This window comes from Egretta garzetta, unplaced genomic scaffold, assembly GCF_000687185.1.
Source record: "Egretta garzetta isolate BGI_Z169 unplaced genomic scaffold, ASM68718v1 scaffold11, whole genome shotgun sequence".
Classification (NCBI taxonomy): Eukaryota; Metazoa; Chordata; class Aves; order Pelecaniformes; family Ardeidae; genus Egretta; species Egretta garzetta.
In genome coordinates, this window is record NW_009258621.1 from 2,382,089 (window position 1) to 2,403,249 (window position 21,161).

Genomic DNA, 21,161 nt, shown 5'->3' on the forward strand with positions numbered 1-21,161 from the left:
CCTGAAACTATTTTTTAAAAACCTCATCAGTATGAAAAGTGGGGAAGTTACTTAGTCACTTTTCTGCTTCTTCGTTTTTTCAAAGTTACTGTGGTACATCTCAAATCTAGAATGTACCCAGAATATATTTATTACATATTTATCTGCTTCTATAAAATTCATTAGACTTGCTTCTACTTGGTGGGATTAAGCCTTCATAACTAACAGTTTGCCTCTCTGAAAAGTGATTGACCTAGGTATAAGAACTGACTTTACTTTCCAGGGTAAAGACATTTCTTACTAGAAAGAAAGCTACTACAATTATCTTAGCCTTGCATCTACACTTGCTTATAAAATATTACTGATGATAGGACTATGCTTGCAAAGGATAACTGGGACTTTTTTCAGAGGAAAAATTGGCCAAAGAAAGCTAGAAGGAACATTTCTGTTCCTTAAACCTGTAGTGGAAAGAAGAAGGGATGAGTATAAATGACTGCTTTATCATTGTTTAACATTGAGCACTTAGGACACAGGCAAAAAAACATGAACCATTGCTTAACTGGGTGAAACAATGCCAAGTTTTTTAGTTTTGTATATAATTTTCCCCCATTGTATTTGTTAGAGAATTGGTGAGGTGCATTTTGAAATGCACATGCTTGCTTAGAAACATATTTAATGTTCCTGTCTCGATAAGGTATTTTGGTCATTTTGGAAAACTTGGGGGGCTTTTAGAATTGTCATAAGTGTCAATCTCAGCTGACTGTAGAAATATGAGATCTACCTACCCACGTGCCACGCATGGTAGTAAGGGCAAGGTGTTGAACTTTGGAAAACCGCAGAGGCTTTAAAATTTTGAACATGCGTATTTTCCTCCAAAGGCAGAAGCACCGCTTTTTATCTCTTTGTATTGTGTATGCGTTCACCAGCTGCATTTTACTGTTTAAGGAAAGACTGTTTGATTGACATGTTGCTGTAATTTGTGATATATGCTAATGAAGAAATTTATAGCTTTATACTAGTTACAGACCATCTGTTGATGCCGTTTGTATGCCCTGGGACTCTGGTTTCTTTAAAACTAACAGCTGTTGTAAGCCTTCACCCTTCATAGTCCAGCTCTTCAAATTACTTTTCAGCTTCTACTTTAAAAATGTTTTGTTGTCCTTCTAAACAGAATAACAAGTCCATTATTTTTAATCAAGTCCCATAGAACCCAGTGTGTTGGATTTGGGTTTTTTCCTCCTTCAAGATATACTGGAAAATGGCTATAGATAAGCCAACGTTGGTTTTACCAGAATAATAAACCTTGTCTGTATGAATGTTAAAACTTGAACTTTGACTTGAAATTCCTCTTAGATTTTTAGGGAGTTCAAACAAAATACCCAGCTCTATCCTGAGTGTTATTGAAGGACAGGTTGTCATAGCAACTAAATTATGTCAATAATCCATTCTAATATAAAAAGAAACATCTAAGTTCAAAAAGTGTGGGATGTGGTTATTCATTCACCTAGCTGCAATAAAAGTTGAGAAACTGTCACTTCCGTTCCTGTCTTTCACAGAATCATAAGGGGCCTTCGAAAACTCATCTACTCCAGCCTCCTCCTCAAGTCAGGGCAACTTCAAAGTTTGTTAGCGCTTTTGGTACATAGTACTTCGGTTTGAGTATTAAGAGCACAGCCCTTTACAGAAGGACTTGTTTTTCAGATTAGCTAGCTAGCTCAACATAGTCCCAGAGTCTGCAAATTATTTGCTGTCACCTCATTCATTTGAGCACCCCTTGGAAATGTGACTCACTTGGGTCTTGTTTCATCTAAGGAAACATATGCAGGTATGAAAGTGTTGTCAATGCTGTGATGTTAGTCTGCCACTTACCATATTAAATATTTTATACTTCGAACATTCATTTCGGAGTCACTCTGAGCATAAACTTACACTAAAAAAATGCAACGTGTTTAGTAAAACAAAAGGGAATGTCCAGCTGCTTCTTATCTGTATTGTGTTAAGGGATTTACTTTCATTATAATCCTTAGCATGACTCTTGCCAGTAAAAGGATCTATAGAGAGTGAAGTTTGGGGCAGGAGTGTTCAGACCAATCTATTGCACATTTGTTGCATTCCTTAATCTTTGAAGCATATTTAACATCTGTGTTTAATGCAGTACTGAGTTGTAATTTAGACTTAAGTGCATTTCAGAAATCAACATATTGATGAAATGTCATGATGATATTGAGTATTTTTATTCTTCTTTTGGGTAGATGAGAGGGGAGTGAGTTGGGTTCACTGGTATTTCCTTCCGTTTTTTCTGGTGACGTGTGGCCTTACTGGACCATAGCTGATGGTAGATGCATTAGGTACAAAGCACCAAGAACTCAAATACCACATTCCTGTTAAAGCTTGTCCTGCCAGATTGTTGGCCATGTTCACACTGAGGGCTGTGGAAGAGAAAAGCAAAAGTTTGCTTCAAGTGACTTTCCTAATTATATCTGAGATACTGCTGTAGGAGGAGCACAGCTTGAGAAGAACGTTAGAGGGTGATATGGTTGTCGGTGCCTGATGTTTTTATATATTAATTAGTAGGACAAGTTTTTAATATTTTTAGTAAACCGTAATCATTTTACTTCCTTAGCAGTTTAGCTGAACTTTTAATTTAATTTTAAAATGTTTTCTATTCACTTGATCACACTTGACTTTCACTTGGAGAGTGTGGTCAGATGGAGTGGCTCTGTTTGTCGCCTGCTAAGGGGTTACCACATGAGGCCTGGATGAGGAAGGAGCTGCCCTATAATAGTTGGGGTGGGTAATGCAATATGCTAGAAGCTGTCTTCAAACCTGGATCTTAGACATTTTTAAATTCAGATTTTCAGGCTGAGGTAACAGGATATAGGCTGCTACATGTCCTAAAGACTTGGTATCTACGCCTGGAAAAGCCACCAGGCACTTACTGTGGGGCTGGAGCGCCTGGTCTGCTGCGAGCCAGTTCTGGAACTGCTACAGTCCCTAACCCAGACTAAATGGAAGCTGAAGTAATTTTACTTTAATGTTCCTGTCCCAAAACTTTACAGCAGTTTAGGATTCATTTCTTGCACACTAGCAGCCTCTGTGTTCATTTGTCATCACAGGTCTGTTGGAGCTGTAATGGAGTTAGCAACAAGCACATGAAAGCTAACTCCATCCCCATGACTGCTGGACTGAGCGGGGGGTGAGGCAGTAACATAGCTTTTTTTGCACTTCACAAGCTCTAGCCACGTGTGGATTTTTGCTTGCAGTGAAATGAAAGCTTCCCTGCAGTGAGGAGACCCTCAAAAGTAGAAATGCAGGGCACGGCATCGGTTCTGGTCAGCCTCTCTGACATAGCAGCCTCGGTGAAGGCTGGTACCGACAGCCAGACTGGGGTGCGCTGCTGGGGCTGCCGGATCGTTATGGGTCGTTGGGAATGTTACCTTCCTTCTCCTGAGGTTATGGGATTTCTGCAGTCTATTCCCAGCTTCAAATGATTCTTTGAAGCTGTGAAACAAAATCTCTTTTCACTTGACTGTCAACCTTTGTTGTCTCCTGAAGGCAGTCGTGACAAGGGCAGGCATGCGAGGCATTTGCATCCCAGCCTTTCTGTTTCAGATCCAGGATCTGCCCCGCAAACCCAGGAATGGTCTTTTCTGCTGTATGCTCTGTCATAAATGTTCATTGCTCTTCTTTTAGCAGAATTATTAAGGGAAAGGGAGGAGCAGGCCTATCAACAGGGGCGTAACAGGGAATAAATTTGTTCATACCTCTTTCTTAACATCTCCAAGTTTCAAGATGGTCCTCTGAAATCTCGTAATCAATTATTCTGTGGAGTCTACATCTCTGGAGAACTGGAGAACTTTGCCAGTGCAGTGTGTTTGTGCACAACACAACTGAAACCAAGGCAGCAGGCTGAGTGTAGTGCCTCGCAGTGCTGGTAACTGCACAGAGAAAATAAGCGCCAATGGCTCAGTTTTCCATGATGCAACTTCTGTGGAAGATGAAATTATCTGTTGGGAGAAGATCGTTCTCAGAATAAAGTAGCAATCCTTTGAATATACAATTTGCTATGCAGTCTCTTCATCTGATAACGTCTGATAATTTACTTGCTCCCCCCATTCCAAATTCCAAATGTGTAGGCTTGAATGGCTCTCATCTCCAGGTTGCATTCCCAGGTCTTTGTTTCAAGTTGCTGCAAAACCTCGGAGTCTTCAGTCTAAGGCTTTTACAACTGTTTTGATGCACTGCAGATTTGAAGTGCTTCTTCAAGATGTATGTGGTGGTTCTTGCAGTTACAGTTCCCATTGCTCAGCGCTTTCTGGAGTGATGCTTTTATGGTCTGGGAAGGAGTAAAGGAATTGTGAACCTCCTTTTCCTCTTCTTCTTCGTCCTCTTGCTAACATATGCTTGTGGGTGAAAGAAGTGAAATTGTTTGTAAACCACCATCTTGTTTCAGTGTGTTTTGCAAAATATTTGCAGCTGCTTTGTCTATAACTTTGCAGATAATTCCCAGCTAAGGGAAACTTCATGAAAGTGTTGTTTTGGTTTTTGTTATTGTTGTTTTTTTTTTTTTAACTTAATTAGATTAAGTATATTACTAATATGAAAGCCAGTTCTTAGTTTTCATCTTGGACAACAGTGCTAATATTTTGTTGACTGTAAAAGTTTGTATATTAAAAAGTGAGTTTCTCTTATTTAGCAGTTACAAGTTGTGCTTGCGAATTAAATTTGAGGCTTGTAAGGTCGTCAGAAACACACACCTGGCAGTGGAAGCATGGGGAAGAGAGAAGAAAAAGATGAAATACAACTTACTTGATTCATGCTTCTGAAAATGTTTAGTTTGGAAGGAAATCTGTATCCTTTTCAACTCAAAATAACTGGGTTGAAATTGGGTAGGATTTTTGGTGATATTTTGTAGTCTCCTTCCCTAACCTCTTGAGTATGTTTTGGGCAGGAATTACTGTTTCAGAAACTTCTGTTCCCAAAACTGACTTGTTTTGAAATGCCCCATCCTTTTACACTCTGTCTTGATTAGCTGTGTAAGTCCAGGCTAGCATACAGATTATGTATGTAGCAATTTCATTTCCTCTGACTTCCCTTTTTTCCTGCCTACTGCTCAGTTATTTGTGTGCAAATAAATGTGCAGACGATTCCATTTCAAAGTAAAGGAGTCTGTTAAATTGGTATACTTTGCTTGTATAAACTATATAATTTGAGAAAGCAAGTGGTTTAGATGTATTTGTTTTATATATATAGATATAGATATATATATATAGATATATATATCAGACACCAATTATCACAAACAGCATTGTATTACAAAATGATATAAAAAATAAATTGAATAAATGATTAAGTAAATTCATTTCACTGTGTATGATCAGGGAGGTGATTTTTCTTTTTTTAATGCCTATGTTCGTATGAATTTTTTCTTGTTATTTTTCCCTAGGTGGAGAATCATGAATTTCTTGTCAAGGCTTCTTTTGATCCTAATTTGACAGAATTAAGAGAGAAGATGAATGAACTGGAAGAAAAAATGCAGTCCTTTTTAAAGAGTGCAGCCAAAGAGCTAGGTAGAGTATGAAACTGTCTTTGATTCTTACCTCCTTTACCTCCTTTGTAAAATGTTTTGAGATCAAGTGATGAAAACTGGTATAGAGGCGTTAAGGAATATTTGTATTATTTTATTAATAGTTTGGGGTGACTTTAGTTGTCACAGTACAATCTGTTGAAAAATCAGGGATTTTTGGTTTATAACTTGGCTTTTTTTTTTTTAATAGGATGTCATTCCAGCATATTTCAGAAATTATCATGTGTTGTAAGATAATGCAGAATTAATTTTGTAGAACTGTAACTCATCTAACTCTTGGCTGAGCCTAGCTCTATTTTACATCCTTTGAGAACATGCATTGAAACTTTTTTTTTTGCGCTGTGCATTCTCCTGAGTGTCCATTCAGGACATACTAGTTTTCACTTGAAGTTTTTTGCAAAATGCAATGTGTAAGCAAACGGGACATTTAAAGAATTTATTATTCTATGCAAAAAATTATATGTGCAGCTGATGAATCAGGCATTCAAACAGCAACTTAAAAAAAACCCCAATTTTTAATACAAATATGGCAAGGAAAATTGGCAACACCATAGTTATTTTAGGTTACATCTTTAAGGGCTTGCATATTTTTTAGTCTTCAATTTTTTTTTAGTGTAAACAAACTATCTGGATGAAAAGGAGGAAAGACAAGATTGTGTAGGGATGGAATGAGAAATCTCACCAGCAGAACTATGTGTTAGTAAAAGGATCACAAGACTATAGGTGCTGTGCTTACAGCAGCAGTATAGAAATGTTCTTGCAGTGTGCTGTGAACATTTTTCACATTTCTGGAGAATAGGTAGTAATACATTAATTGTGAACCTGATTTGCAGTTTGAGAGCATATCAAAGTAAGAGCAGAGTGAATCAGTAAACTTCTGTTAGGTCTGGGTATTTCTCATACTGGTACAGACCCAAAGCAGGTATACTGGATAGCGTATCTAAGAGAGGCTACATCATACAAACTGGGGATTAGTGAGCAGAAGTAGCACAGGCTGCAGGGGGTTTGATAATACAATGGTTTACTTCTTTTTTTTTTTTTTTTTTTTTTTTTTTTCTTTTCATCTAAAAGGTTTAGAAGCTGGCAAAAGTATCAAACTGGAGACAAATTCACAGTTTGGACATCACTTTCGAATAACTTGCAAGGAAGAAAAAGTTCTCCGTAACAATTCAAAATACGGAATAGTTGATACACAGAAGAATGGTGTGAAATTTACTAACAGGTATGAGATCATCTTGGTAGTTTTTCAAGCCTGTTGTGAAGGAAGCAAAATCGTTCCTTTCTTTATAATTACACTGATAAACTGTTAAAACCTACATCTTGAATGGCTGAATTTTCACCCTTTTATAATTGGCTTAGAGATTGAGATATTGAGCAAGACTGGCATGAGGGAGCAGTCGTCATACAGTTTCTATTAAGAGCTGCATTCCCCCTTTACCTTGCCAACTGTTAGCTATTTTTGGTCCTTTGACTTCGGCTAATTTCTCTGTTTTAGCTGCAGCTAGTAGAATAACCGCATTCACTGTGAGTGTTTATACAGACACTTTCACAAGCTGCAATAGGAAAAGAGCTATTTATGTTTATCACCAAATATGACGTGCAGCAGTTTTGTTGGTGATTACCTTTTTTTTTTGTTCCAAATCATGTTGTAATTTCTGTTGGTCCTATGTATTGGACTTTGATTCTGTGGTTCTATAGACTAATCTATTTAAAAATGTCAGTCTTCAGGCTAATTGCTTGATGCTGGTTTAGTGTCTCCTTGTCACAGCTGTTCTGTCACAGGTCAGCCAAGCAAAAAGTCTATACTTTTTGTTGAATTTTTAGTTCTTCTAGAGCATTTTAGGAGCAAAAGACTACCTCGGTCACCAGATGTCTCTCTTCTTGTACTTCATTGTTTTTACACAGAGCAAACAAAGTAGAAAGTTGCATGTGCAGAATCAGGTAATAACTTAGGTTGAAAGCGATCTCTTGAGGTTAACTGGTCTAACCCCTTGCTAAAGCAGAGCCACCTTGGAAATTAGATCCTATCTCAAAGTTATATGAAGTAGCTCAAGGCCTTGCCCAGGTGTCCATCTTCCAGGCATCCTTTAGACCTGATGGGGCACAAGTTCCAGTGCTGAACCACTCTTTGTGAAAACTTTCTTAATCGGATCTAATGAGAATTTTCCTTGCAGAAGCTTGGGTTTTTTGTATCTCATCCTTTTGCTGTGCATCTTCAAGAAGAGTCTGATGCCTCTCCTCTCCAGGCTGACTTCAGTTTTTCTCAGCCTGGGCAGGCATCTCTGTCTGTCCTTGTATGCCATGTGCTCCAGCTCCAAATCTCTGTGGTGACCATCTGCTCCGGGTTCAACGTCGCTCTTACACTGGGAAGACAAAACTGGAGACAGCACTGCAGATGTGGTCTTACGAGTGCTGAACAGAAGGGAAGAATCACTTCCTTTGACATGCTGGCTACGCTCTTGCTAGTACAGCTAGTATGGGCTTGGTCTTCTTTGCCTCAGGGGCACATTGCTGGCTCGTGTTCAGCTTCTTGTCCACTGGGTACCCATAATCTTACTGATATCCTGGTGTGTATGAATCGTAGATTGGTTGTTTTGTGGTCCTTGTGCTGATCCTTGCTGTTAAAACAGGTGGGGACAACTGGTATTGACTCATAGATGAGGAGGCCAGAAGTTTGGTGTTGTAGCAGTGAAGACAGAACATCACAGCTTCTAAATATTGTGGTTTTGTTCACAGCAAACTGAGCTCCGTCAATGACGAATATATAAAGAACAGAGAAGAGTATGAAGAGGCTCAGGATGCAATTGTTAAGGAAATCATTAACATTGCTTCAGGTGAATATATCAGTGTTGATGTGTATCACGGTGTGCAATGCTGGGAGGAGTTGCAGTTACTTTGTAGGTCCTTCTGTAGAGAAGAACCGTAACGTTCCCCAAAGAATTAATGAGAAAAAGTTTGGCTTTTAGACAGTTATTGAAAGTTTGAAATGTATTGTCTTCCATGGTGAGACTCTTTCCTGGCATTGCTACAAATGTGCAGTGATAGGGCGTGTGCAAATGCTAGTCCCATAAAAGGAACAAAAATATGCCCATAAAGGCCACATCTATCCTCCACCTACCTCCCTGACTCTGGACATCTCCACCCAAATGGCAGACTAGGTAGAAAGCAGAAGAGGTAAAGGACAAGAGAGAACTGAGGGAATGGGACCTGAGGTCTGTGAAGGATGGTGAGGAAAGAATGTGGGTATGCAATATAAGATCAAGTTAGTCATTGTTTATATAGTACAATAAAGAAATTATTATTTTCTTAATTTCCATATATTTTGCTCCAAGATTGCCTACTTACACGACATTGTTTACTGTCCTTCACCAAAAGGAGAAGAGATATTGGGGAATTTGGCCTGGAGGATTCTGTAAACATTGCTTCTCCAAAAGGCACTAGTTCCAGCAGAACAAATTTTAGTTCTTAGAAAGAGAGAAGTGGAAAATGAAAAGCACTAATGAATATTAAGCTAAGAGTAAATGTATTAAAGATAAAAAAACACTTTTTAAGCTGACATATTAATATATTTGAGTATGTATTAAGTTAAGGTGGAAATCTTAATAAGCTTTGACCTGTTGTTACGATAAGGAGTTTGCCAGTATACTGCTGCTTATACGTGGGGGGTTTTTTTTGTATCTTAGTAATTTTCAAGTGGTGGGGTTTTTTGTGTTTAGCATACTAAGGTTTGTATATTTATGTGGAAAGCTAATTGGGTGCTATATAGCGGGATTAGCTTAAATATGTCATCTATAAATACCTAGTATGTTTAATAAAGTCTTTTGCTGCTGCTTAAAGCTTCTGTGGTGTGCAGTCATAGATTTGCAAGGGTGTATGAGTATCTAAAAACCATTTTTCTTCCCCAAGTGGAGGCAATTTAATGAAAAAATCTGGATTATGTGTGTAATTCTTGAATGGTGGTGATTTAGTGCTCTTAATACCTAGCCAGTTCAAGAGGTCTTGTTAGAACAGTAAATATACTTTGTGCAGGTAGCACTCTTTCTGCAGGTCACTGCTCACCTCTTCTGACACATGCATCCCATTGCAGGTGTTGGATGGTTTACTTCTGTAGACTCCTGTCCGTCATCCTTTTCACTGAAAAAAACCCAAACACCAAAACTTAAAAACTGGTACTGGGAATGCTGGGCCATCTAGTCTAGTTGTCTGGTATCACAGGCACTGTACCTTACAGGCCTCTCCATACCATCATTCACATAGACTTAAATGGTTGCTGTGTCTGAATTGTCAGTGCTGTGTCTATTGTCTTTGCTTGCATGAGCATCACAACGCAGTGTATTGATGAGGAAGGAAACTTACTGGATTCCCTGTCATCTTGCCATTGTGAGCATTTGCCTTTTCCCGTACTAAGATAAGATGTTTCTTGTCTAATGTTAAAGCAAAACAATCAGCGTGGCCTCACCTCTTCCTTTTCTTAGTCCGAAGAAGCCCCCCTTTCTAGTCAAAGCATGAAAGTATTAGGATACATCTTAGACTCTCATAGAAGGTGACTGCTATCTTGAACGAAATTGACTTTTAATGCAGATGAATTAATTTTATGGGCTCAAAATGGGCTTTAAGATATCTTTTCAGCAAGAACAAAAGAAATTTCTAACTGTGTTGAATTTGTGTGTCTCTCTAATAAAAAACAGGTTATGCAGAACCAATACAGACGATGAATGATGTGATAGCTCAATTAGATGCAATTGTCAGTTTTGCTCACGTGTCAAACGGAGCACCAGTGCCGTATGTCCGTCCTGTCATTCTGGAAAAGGGACAAGGAAGGATTGTGCTGAAAGGTGCCAGGCATCCTTGCATCGAAGTGCAAGATGAGGTGGCCTTCATCCCCAATGATGTTACATTTGAGAAGGGCAAGCAGATGTTCCACATTATTACTGGTAAATGTTTCTGTTCTCTTTTTCATTTGTTATTTATGTTTGAAATGTCTCGAGTATTTCCAATAATGATGTCTTTTAAAAACCAAACCAACAACAAGCAAACAAACCAACAACCCAATAAAACTCTTGACAAAACAATTTCTCTAATCGTCAAAGGGGGAACAGCTAGGAAGTTACTCATCTTTCTGTATGGTATAGCTCTGGAAAAGAAGGGTGGGTATTTGTAAGCTATTGTTCCTTACTGATTAAAAAAAAGAAAGTGTCCACAACGTTCCTGTGAAATGTTTCCTTTGATAGTGGATATTCTACATGTTTATGCACACAGACGTATTTCTCATCTTCCAGACTAATAGTCATGGACTTGGTTGTTATGGTTGGAGTTACAAGTGCACTGTTTGGAGAAGGTGATCACTAATTTAGAAGTAGTCATTTGGGAAGCAGCAGAGAGCAGTAGTCCTTCCTTAATGTATGTATTCTTTGCCTTAGTGAATGTAACTCCACAAGCCAGGCAACCTCAGGAGCTGGAGAACCTGAACCTGCTTAAGTGATTTGGAAAATTCCACTAGGCATCAATTGTACTGTAGCCACGCAGGCACCTTCCGTAGGCAAAATTTTAAGCAGCCTCTTTGTTAATGTTTTCTTTGTTTAGTATTAAAGTAGATTTTAAATACAGAATGTTTCAATGACTGTACCCTTTTTTTTCCCCTATTCTCTGGTGTAATTAAGAGAATGTTACTACACAGGAAAACATTTTTAGTGTTTATGCATTTAATTGAATTTTAATTTCCATCCAGATGTCCTTGACATACATTCTGAGTAGCAAAGATCTGAAATTAAGGAATGATTAATGAGCACTCTAACATAATCAAGAAGAAAAACTAAAAATCTGAATAAATGCATGGTAACACCCTTGTTTTTCTGGTTAGCAAAAGCGTAGAATTGGTTTTAATGATCAGTTTTCTGGAAAATACTTTTTATTTCATTTGTACTTCATTTAAAATTAACTTATTAATGTCTAGTTTTGCTGATTCAGAATCCCTTTAGATTGTAATTTAAATCGCCCATTAGCTTGTACCCGATCTGTAACTAAGCTATTTCATTTTTACAGGCAAATTGTAATTGTTGTTTGAGGTGAAAGCAAATGATTTCCATTCTTAAGCAGCAATACTGATGACTTTTAATTTAAAGCTTACTAGTTTTAGATGACAGTTATACTTCTGAAAAGTCCCCAAACTTAAGAAGGCCCCTAATGCTCTCTGATCACCTTTCTTTTGAAAAAGCAGCATTCAGTAAGACATACAAGCAAGCCTTATTAGTAGTGGAGCTACTTGTTGGCCCTGTTAGACAAGTCCACTACTCATTTCTGGCAAGAGGATAGTAAGTTTCAACATTCTTTCTTTTAATTTAGAGCCTGTTCTCCTTTAAAAGAATTGCTGAATTGTAACAGATGTTTTTTTTAATTCATTTGCAAAATTGCTTCTTTAGGCCCTAACATGGGGGGGAAATCAACCTACATCCGACAGACAGGGGTGATCGTTCTTATGGCCCAAATTGGGTGTTTTGTACCGTGCGACTCGGCAGAAATAACCATTGTGGATTGTATCCTGGCTCGGGTGGGAGCTGGAGACAGTCAACTGAAAGGCGTGTCTACTTTCATGGCTGAAATGTTAGAAACTGCTTCAATCCTCAGGTAAGTCCTGTGCTTATTTGATTTTGTTGGCTGGGGCTGATGGGGAAGGAGGTGCTCTAAGGAAGATGTGTTTAAGATTTCCTTTTATGTAGGATCTCAGTAGAGGATCTCAAGTCCTTTTTAGCAGGCTTGTAAGTTCTTGAAGTAGCCTGCTCTTTATTTCAATGGTCATACAGAGCTGCTACAAGGAGGCCAAAGTCTAAATGGGACAAAGAAACTAATTTGGAATGATCTGTGTGACACTGTGTGTACACTTTATTCATGTGTTGTTACGTAAATAGGAAAAGTCTTGCCTCTTTTATGCTATGCCTCTACAACAGAACTTGTGGTACTCCAATATCCAAAATTTGTGGTGTTCTCAAACGTTATAAAATGTTCTTGTGTTTTTAGGACAGCATCTGAAAACTCCCTGATAATCATTGATGAGCTGGGAAGAGGAACTTCTACCTATGATGGCTTTGGCTTAGCATGGGCTATTTCAGAATACATTGCTAGCAAAATCCATGCTTTCTGTATGTTTGCTACACATTTTCATGAACTAACAGCTCTTGCTGACCAAGTGCCAACAGTAAATAACCTACATGTTACTGCTCTGACCAGTGATGACACACTGACAATGCTTTATCGTGTCAAGGAAGGTAAGACTGTGTAAATGGTGAACAGGATGAACTTTATTTCACCCTGAGAGGAAGAAATCTTAATGGAAAAAAACATAAAAGCCATTTAATGTCATACTCCAGGCTTAGGATTTATAATAGACATGCTTTTCTCTGACCATAGAGAGTGTGTATGGCAGGAGCTCTGTCCCAGCGTGAACACAGCTGGTGATGTTGTCGATGATTATTTGTTAGGACTTCTAAATTATTTCTGCCACTCAAGTCAATGCTTTTGAGGTTGGTCCCTGTTTGCTTTTTAAAGAGCAGAGAGGAGGGTTCCAAAAGGTTATTTTCTATTTTCCTAAATCAGCCATTTTAACCTGCTGATAGAAAAGACTTCATGTTCCTTAAACCGTTCTTTTATAAGAAATGAGTGCAACTTTTATGTGCTGACAGGTTTTAATAATGTCTGTTTCATTGTAATAAGGCTTAGTCATTGAAGAAAGTTGTTGCCCAATTTATGCAGCAGTTTGATATAGGAAAAATCATAAGTTTGTTTTTTAGCAAATGGCATCATAGTAAAACAACAAATAGCCTGTTAGCGTAAGATAGGTCAGATGGTTTTTATTAAAATCCTGTAGTGAATCCAATTATTCCTTTTGGTATTAAATTAGACAATTTTAAATTGGGCATAAATTTAATCTATTAACTGCAATAAGCGGTTCCTCCTGCTTCTCTCTATCCCCAATCATTTGTTCTTGCTCCCCTCAGCAGGAGCCTGTATTTATGCTAAATAACGCAGGGCTGTGTAACTGTGGCTTGCAAGGTGTGGTTGTTCATGGCATTCCAATTTAGCTGTAAACTCTACAATGATTTTGTTGCTCCCATAAGAGCTTTCCAGTCAGATTGCCCATCTCTGGACTGAGATTTTGATTTAAAATGTGGGCAGAGTGCTGTTATGCTATGTTTTCACTTAAAAATACCTCTTAATTTTCCTTTTCTGAGTTCCACAAGGAAGGAATTAGTTAGGGCTATACTGGATCCGATCAACAACTGACCTCATGAAGGAATTAGTTAGATGACACTTTGGATAGAACATGGTTGCTATTAGAACACTGGGGCTATACTGGATCCGATCAACAACTGACCTCATGGAGTGGTTTTGTCTCAAATAAGGAATAAGTATTTGAGGAGTTAGGCTATTATCTTTACTAGAACAATTATGAAGTATCATCCATCCTTGTTAAGGCTAAGGAGCTAGTCTTTATCTTGTATCTCAAGTCCTGGAGACTGATATTTACTTACATCTTTTTAGTTTAGGATTTTAATCTTACAGGTACAATTGCTCAACTTCATTCCTCATTTTAAAAGCTGTTTTGTAATGTTGACACAGTCCCAGGTACTTGCTTTCACTTGCCTAGTTCATCCTCGTAACTCTGCTTTTCATGATCAGTGCATATTCAGTATTTGTTATCCTAGGACTCTCTCCAATATTTCCTGATTTCTTTAGCCAATTTAGGACTTTTCAGTTCATTCCGTTTGGCATATATTCTGAAATGAATCTAATATTCTATTCAATTATTACATTTTACTGTTATGCTTTTTATGATCTTCACAGGCTATCACCACACAACCCAATTATTACATTTTACTGTTATGCTTTTAAAGAATTTTTATGATCTTCACAGGCTATCACCACACAACTAAGTGTCTTTTGATAATTGGTAAATGTGTTTTTATTATATCCTGATCTGAGCCTCACTCAAGTGGTACCATGCTCGTTTTACTCCTATGACGTTGCTAATTGACTATTTTGTAATCATATCTTCTGGTTTTAAATCCATGAAATGACTTCATTTCTTGCCCTTTGATTACTTGTATAACCACATCTAAATTTGTATCCCCCTATGGCTATAATCTTGCAATTAGGTTTCGGGTACTGTTCTGTAAAGCTAGGAGACTGCTCTGAACAAGGGGAATCAAAGCATGACCAGGAGTACTGCTCTCCTCTGGCTTTATTCAGAGTCTATTAAAGCTGGTTAGAATATCTCTGGCTGCCAGAGTCTTGTTCTTTTAACTCTGTGTCCTTGTCTTTTGAGATCTTTATCCTTTGGAAATGGCCTCTGTTTTCCTCTCTCTCTTCATGCACTTCTCATATGCAATGCCCAGGCTTTGCTTCTGAGTATTAGTCTAAAGGGCTGTGGCCCCGGTACCCAGCCTGTTCCAGTGGAGAGGCATAGTCTGTGGTTCTTTCATCGTTTGCCATCTTCTCCAGCACATGTTGAGTTCCTCCCACCAAGTGAAGGTTCAGAGCCCTCTGAATGTCTTGCTCAAATCAATGCTTAAAATATGACTTAGCATGGCATGGGAACTGAAGACAAGTATAGTCATAAATTGCTGCAAGCGTACACTGAAACTACGAGTGTTTTCAATGCAGCGAGAGCTGGCAGTCTACAGTATCTTCAGAGAAGCCATCTTTATTTCGGTGCCTTATTTTGAGTACTCTAGGTTGGGGAGGGAAGTAATATACACTAGGTCTAAACCTTCTACCTTCTAAATCCTTTGGAATAGCAACTCTTACGATAAAACCCCCTTATGTTCACCAGATAGTTGGGTGAATTCTTTCTTCGCCCCCATCCCTTTTTTTTTTTAACCTGTATTAACTCACCCATTTTGGCCCTGGTGAAAACTCTAGAAGCCTGGTTTCATATTTTTCTAAAATCAGTTTTGCCATTTTTTGTCATACACATTTTTTTTTTGTACATGCAGTGTCTTCTTATTTGATCCATTTCCTATGCTATTCAGCATAGAGGCACAGTAGTTTGGATCTATCTGCTTAAGCCTCTGTTAGATGAGATGCATACAACTTTATGAAATCTTAATCTTAAAATACCTGGTCTCAAATTGGATGTCTTTTGCATAAGTTTTTTCTTTTTCAACCCAATGTTATAAACATGTATGTGTAAAGTTAAGGTTGAAAGGTTTTGATATAATTAAAGATGACTCCTGGAGACTGAGGAGTTACATGGTACTGTTGCAAAGGAGAAGGAGGATTGAGAATGCAAATTTTTAATATTTTTTTAATATATATATATGTACATATCATATAAACATAGAAAAAATATGAGAGATATATATTTAAAAAATGTGAATTACTATATTCTACCGGCTGTGTTGAAGTACATTATTCAATTTCATTCAAGTGCTAGAGGGAAATTCTTTCTGCCTGAAGAGTTTTTCCTTTCTTCCTGAAGCTCTGCAATCACTGCTCTAAGAGAGCTTAATTAAATATGAGGATATTCTTTAGTCTGTGTTTATTATGCATAGTCCAAAAGGTAAATCAGAAAATGTTGGGAGAACCAGACAGCATCACGCACTTAATTCTTCAGAACAAAGAACTATTACAAGCTTATTCATATAATCTCTGTGTAGCCATATTATGTCTTCAGAATTCTTTACCGTTTTGTTTTTTTTTTTTTCTTCTCTGCATCCAGGTGTTTGTGACCAGAGTTTTGGAATACATGTAGCAGAGTTGGCGGCTTTCCCAAAACATGTGATAGAAAGTGCAAGAGAGAAAGCATTGGAGCTGGAGGAGTTTCAAAATATTGGCAAGTCCAAGGAATCTGAAGGAGAACCACCAGCCAAGAAATTCTACAGAGAAAGAGAGGTTTGCTATCAGGATTTTTTTTTTTAATTTGTTTAGCTGGAATAGCTCAAGCAAAATAGTTTAAGAATTCAGATGCCCCCAAACGTTGAGGATAATAAACTATAATATCATTTTTCTGTAACAAAATGTTTTAGCTATGAAGTTCATTAGGAATTGAGATGTTCAAGGATAGTGGGTTTTGGTTTAGATTAATTTCAAGTTAACATAGGCAAGAATTTTATCTAAAAACGTAGTCATGAGAATGAAACTTTTTTTTCCTTAAAGAATAATGATCAGCAGTTAGTATGGTTGGCATACAACTGGAGTCACAGAAGGGACCATGTCTCTAGCTGTCCTGTGGGGTTTTCTTTATGCCATGAACCAAGCCAGAGCTTTGTGTTCATCACTTTTGTTGGCTACTTTGTATGCAGTGTTTCTTGGGACTGAAGTTACAGCTTTTGTTTTAATTGTCATTTAGATTATTCTTAGCTCTGCAGGTGGGTTGTGCCTGGTTTTGCTCCCCCTTACTTGAGAGCTCATTAGTGCTGATTTCTTGAAGCTCAACATGAACATGTTCACATGGGTTCACATCAGAGAACGAAGCTGAGTACGCAGCTCTCTCCTTTGTGCCCTTCCATGCCCCATCAGTACTAATGTGTCTCACAAGCTGATTGTATTGAAGGACATGGCAATTTGGACCTGGAATGTCTGATTTAGTGCTGTCATAAAGTTCTTCCCATTTCATGTGTGAGAACTTGAGCTTGGTTCTCTCTACTCAACTGAGAAGTAAAATGCTCTAGGCTTTGCGCAGGCTTCAAGAATAAGTTGAGGAAACCCACATCTCAGCATAGATCTGATCGTGTCTACGTTGCATAATACAGTTGTGTAAAGCCATTTGAGTGAACTGTTTTTTCTCTTCTTCCTTCACTTTCTCTTAAAAGAAGCTTCATTAGCAGGTAGTATAAAGGAGAACAGTGGCTTGCAGGAAGCTTTTTCAGAATAGCCTGTCATCTTGTTGCTGGATTAAGAGTCCTTACAGTGACAGCTGTTGCAGCCTCCTAGGAAATCCACGTGTTGCCTTATGACTTGCATTGGTTTTTGCCAATAGTTGGGTCCTCCTTGCTGCATGCATATAAATCTGCTTACAGATCTTAGTTCTGCGTCCCAGCAGTTGGCTTGAAACTTCGCTGTCTTGCAACTCATTTATCTCCTCCATCAGTGGCATTCTTGGTAACACTCAAGTGTATGGAAGCCTTAAAGTGTGTCCTTGTTTCAGCTGGGACAGAGTTGATTTTCTTCTTAGTAACTGGCATAGCGCTGTTTTGGATTCAGTACAAGAATAACATTGATAACGCACTGATGGTTTAGTTGTTGCTAAGTAGTGTTTACTCTAGTCAAGGACTTTGAGCTTCCCCTGCTTTGCCAGGTGCACAAGAAGCTGGGAGGTGGCACAGCCAGGACAGTTGACCCCAACTGGCCAAAGGAGTATAGCATACCATATGGCATCATGCTCAGTGTATAAACTGGGGGGAGTTGGCCAGGGGACAGCAATTACTGCTTGGGGATGGGCTGGGCATTGGTCAGCAGGTGGTGAGCAATTGCATTTGTGCATCACTTGTTTTGTCTATTATTTTGTCTATTATTATTATTATTAGTAGTAGTACAAGTAGTAGTAGTATTTCTTCCTCTGCTGTTCTATTAAACTGTCTTTATCTCAACCCATGGGCTTTACTTTTTTTCCCCAATTCTCTCCTCCATCCCACTGGGGATGGGGGAAGGTGAGCAAGTGGCTCTGTGCTGCTTAGTTGCTAAACCACAGCAAAGTGTTAGTCCATATCCAAAGCACTTTCTACATTTAAAAAGCCTTTGCTCTAGGCAGAGGGTGTTACCTGTTACTTATTTTCAGTTTAGAGCGGCTTTGCTGGGCCCCGGCATGCAGCCAGGGTTAACCCACTACAGCTGCATTTGTTCCTGGCTCAGTAAGTGGATCTGATGTTGTGGATGAGCAATCTCTGGTTTGTCCCACCTTTTAGTGCCAGGAGGTTCCCCCTCCAACTACCTCAGTTGCTCCACTATTACCTTTCCTTTGCCAGCTTGCTAGGTACCATGGTGAAGTATTTTTCAGGTTAGTTGGATCTGGCTGTGTGGTCTTAAATTGCTGTAAATTAAATTGATGTGGCAAACACTTCTGGCAAACACAGCATCATGTTTTATTCTTGGATATTTCAGTAATACATAATATTTCATAAAATCTCTAGGCAATAGAATGGCATGGCTTTAGATATCTCTCACAGGCAATTTGCCTTCGTTAACACCATGTTTAGAGGGAAAAGCGTGCTATTACATTTCCAAGTCCTTTGGAGACTTCTGCACTGAAAACACACTGCATTAGTCCTAAATGATAAAACAAATCTAAGAAAACTTTGCAGTAGGGTTCTACAATGCAAAATACAGAGGACTAGGCAAAACTCTGTATTCTGGGCAAATTGTTTCTAATACAGGGATCCTGAATACTGTTCATTGAAATGTTTGTTCTTGCTATTCAATTCAGATTGTTTAGAAGTTCCACTTTGCCTGTTTATGTAAAAGCATATGCATAAAGCTTAATTATCATCTGTTCTCCTTGGTGACGGCCACTCTCCAGTTGCTTGGTTACAATTTGTTCTTTCCTTTTGCATATTGAAACACTGGTTTTGATTTACAATTCCTCCAAAAAGTAACTAGTTTGGGTAATGTGGCCATTCGGATGCCATTATTGCTAGCAATCCTCACCTAATGTGGTTGCACACTGGAATTAAAGGTGGAACACATATAGGAGAGCTCTCAGTGTTAAATACTGTATTTCTGCTGATCAGCTGATGCTTTTTGCTTGTGGATTGAAAGGGGAAAGAGCTCCTGATACCAGTATAACTGGATCATTCTGATGTTGAGAACATGATAGCAAGTGCAAAAAATAGCAGTGGTTTTTGCTTGCAAAAAGTTTGTGGTGCTGAATAATACTTTATATCTTTGGCAGAATTTGGAAGGATCCTGCTTGCAATCTAAACATCCTTTCTGTTTTCTTTTCCTTCTCCTACCTCCATTTCAGGAAGGTGAAAAGATAATTCAGGATTTTCTTTGTCAAGTGAAAGCATTGCCCCTGACAGATATGTCAGAAGACGACATCAAAATGAAGCTGAAACAGCTGAGAAACGATGTGTTGGCAAAGAACAATGGTTTTGTGAATGAAATCATTTCCCGAACAAAAGTTACATCATGAAAGGTGTGAGAACAGGATACAGCTCTTGAAGTGTGTTTCACATTGCAAGAACTATCATTTTCTTGTCTTGTAGGTTTTATACTCTATGACACTCTTACTGATTTATGTAGGCTTTTTTTTTCTTGGATTGTAATTATTTTGTAAAAGATTCTGAGCGTGTTCTGTGCCAGGTTCCCACTTCAGTTGTGGTCATTGTGTCCTTTTAGAAGTTTTCAATAAAATGCTTTTCCAGTATTGAAAGAATTATTGACTGTACAAGCAAAATGTGTAATATTTTACCAGAAAAGTGTGCTAGAAAGTATAACAACACGGATGGCATACAACTGCCACAGCCTTGGAAAGCAGCAGCGCATGCATAAAATCTTTGTCCTGTGCCATGATTCTTTTTTATATGATGCAATTACATTTTAACTAATTCAGTGAAGTTTTAGTAATGCTATATTAGTGCTTCATTAGAGAAAAACATCTAATCTAAGTGTTTTGAATGAAATTTTTGCATGTGTACCTGCGTGGTGCTTGGGCGGGGGGGCAGATTTTTTTATTTGCTGTGTGGATGGTAATGTGCAAGTCAAGTATACTACAGGCCTGCTCTTCGTGCCCGAGTGGTGGTAAATTGCATTTTTGGGGGGTTTTGTAAGGTAAGCAGAGATGGGGGTGAAGTTACAGTTTAACTGGAACTTTGGAGTTGGTGGTGATTTGTGAGGTCTGTATACGAAGAAAGAACACATTGATTTTTATCTACTGTACTTCTCGCACTGAGACATGCAGATACAAGTTTATATTCTCCTTGAAATTTACCATTTTAAATTGTAGCTCTAGAACGCTTCACCTATATTTAAAACTGTCAGTGCTGAAAGATTAATGGGAAAAGATGCCATGCAAACTCTTGCTGTGTGCAGAGATTGCATCAGTGGGTGTGTGCTGGGGATGGCAGTGCTGCTGTTAAAGCTGTGCTATAGCTCTGCGTCGGGGATTAACGTGGTGCTGTGGTCTGCTGTTAAACGTTCCATCTAATACGCATGAAAGAGGTGTGGTGTTCAACTTGCTGTTTGTAGTTAGACTAGAACTTGGGCATGCTAGATGCACTTCTCAACAGAAAGAAATACAGGCTTGAGGGGTTTGGGTTCTGCACAACACCTTTTTGGTCTTTAATTCAGAATGTGTTCTACTTAGAAGGACAAAAATAGACTTGCATTTACAAACAGCACAGTTGACATGTGTATTCAGTAGCTGTATTTGGAAAAGGTGTGTGAGTGGAAAAATCTGTTGCATAAAGCAATGAAAAATATAGCTGTTTTTGCAAATTCAATTGGTTTAAGCACAAGCTATCAAAAATACAGAATTGTACATAAAATAGGCAATGAGAATCAATTCAGAGGCTCAAATACTGCAGTAACACACAATTTGTATTGGCTCAAGCTGCTTTAACTGTTGCTAGAAACAGTTTTTGTAAGGGCCTGGAACGGCTGG

General features: G+C 38.4%; 1 protein-coding gene across 1 annotated transcript in view; it reads left to right on the top strand.

Moving 5' to 3' along the window:
* MSH2 (mutS homolog 2) overlaps positions 1-19,844 on the top strand; it is a 50,215-nt gene extending 30,371 nt beyond the window's left edge. Inside the window, exons 8-15 of the mRNA XM_035903654.1 lie at positions 5,426-5,549; positions 6,638-6,788; positions 8,303-8,400; positions 10,255-10,500; positions 11,986-12,190; positions 12,581-12,828; positions 16,281-16,453; positions 19,521-19,844. Coding sequence (XP_035759547.1) covers positions 5,426-5,549; positions 6,638-6,788; positions 8,303-8,400; positions 10,255-10,500; positions 11,986-12,190; positions 12,581-12,828; positions 16,281-16,453; positions 19,521-19,691 — 1,416 coding nt within the window. The 3' untranslated portion in view covers positions 19,692-19,844. The remainder of the gene's footprint in view (positions 1-5,425; positions 5,550-6,637; positions 6,789-8,302; positions 8,401-10,254; positions 10,501-11,985; positions 12,191-12,580; positions 12,829-16,280; positions 16,454-19,520) is intronic.
* Positions 19,845-21,161: the final 1,317 nt, after the last annotated feature.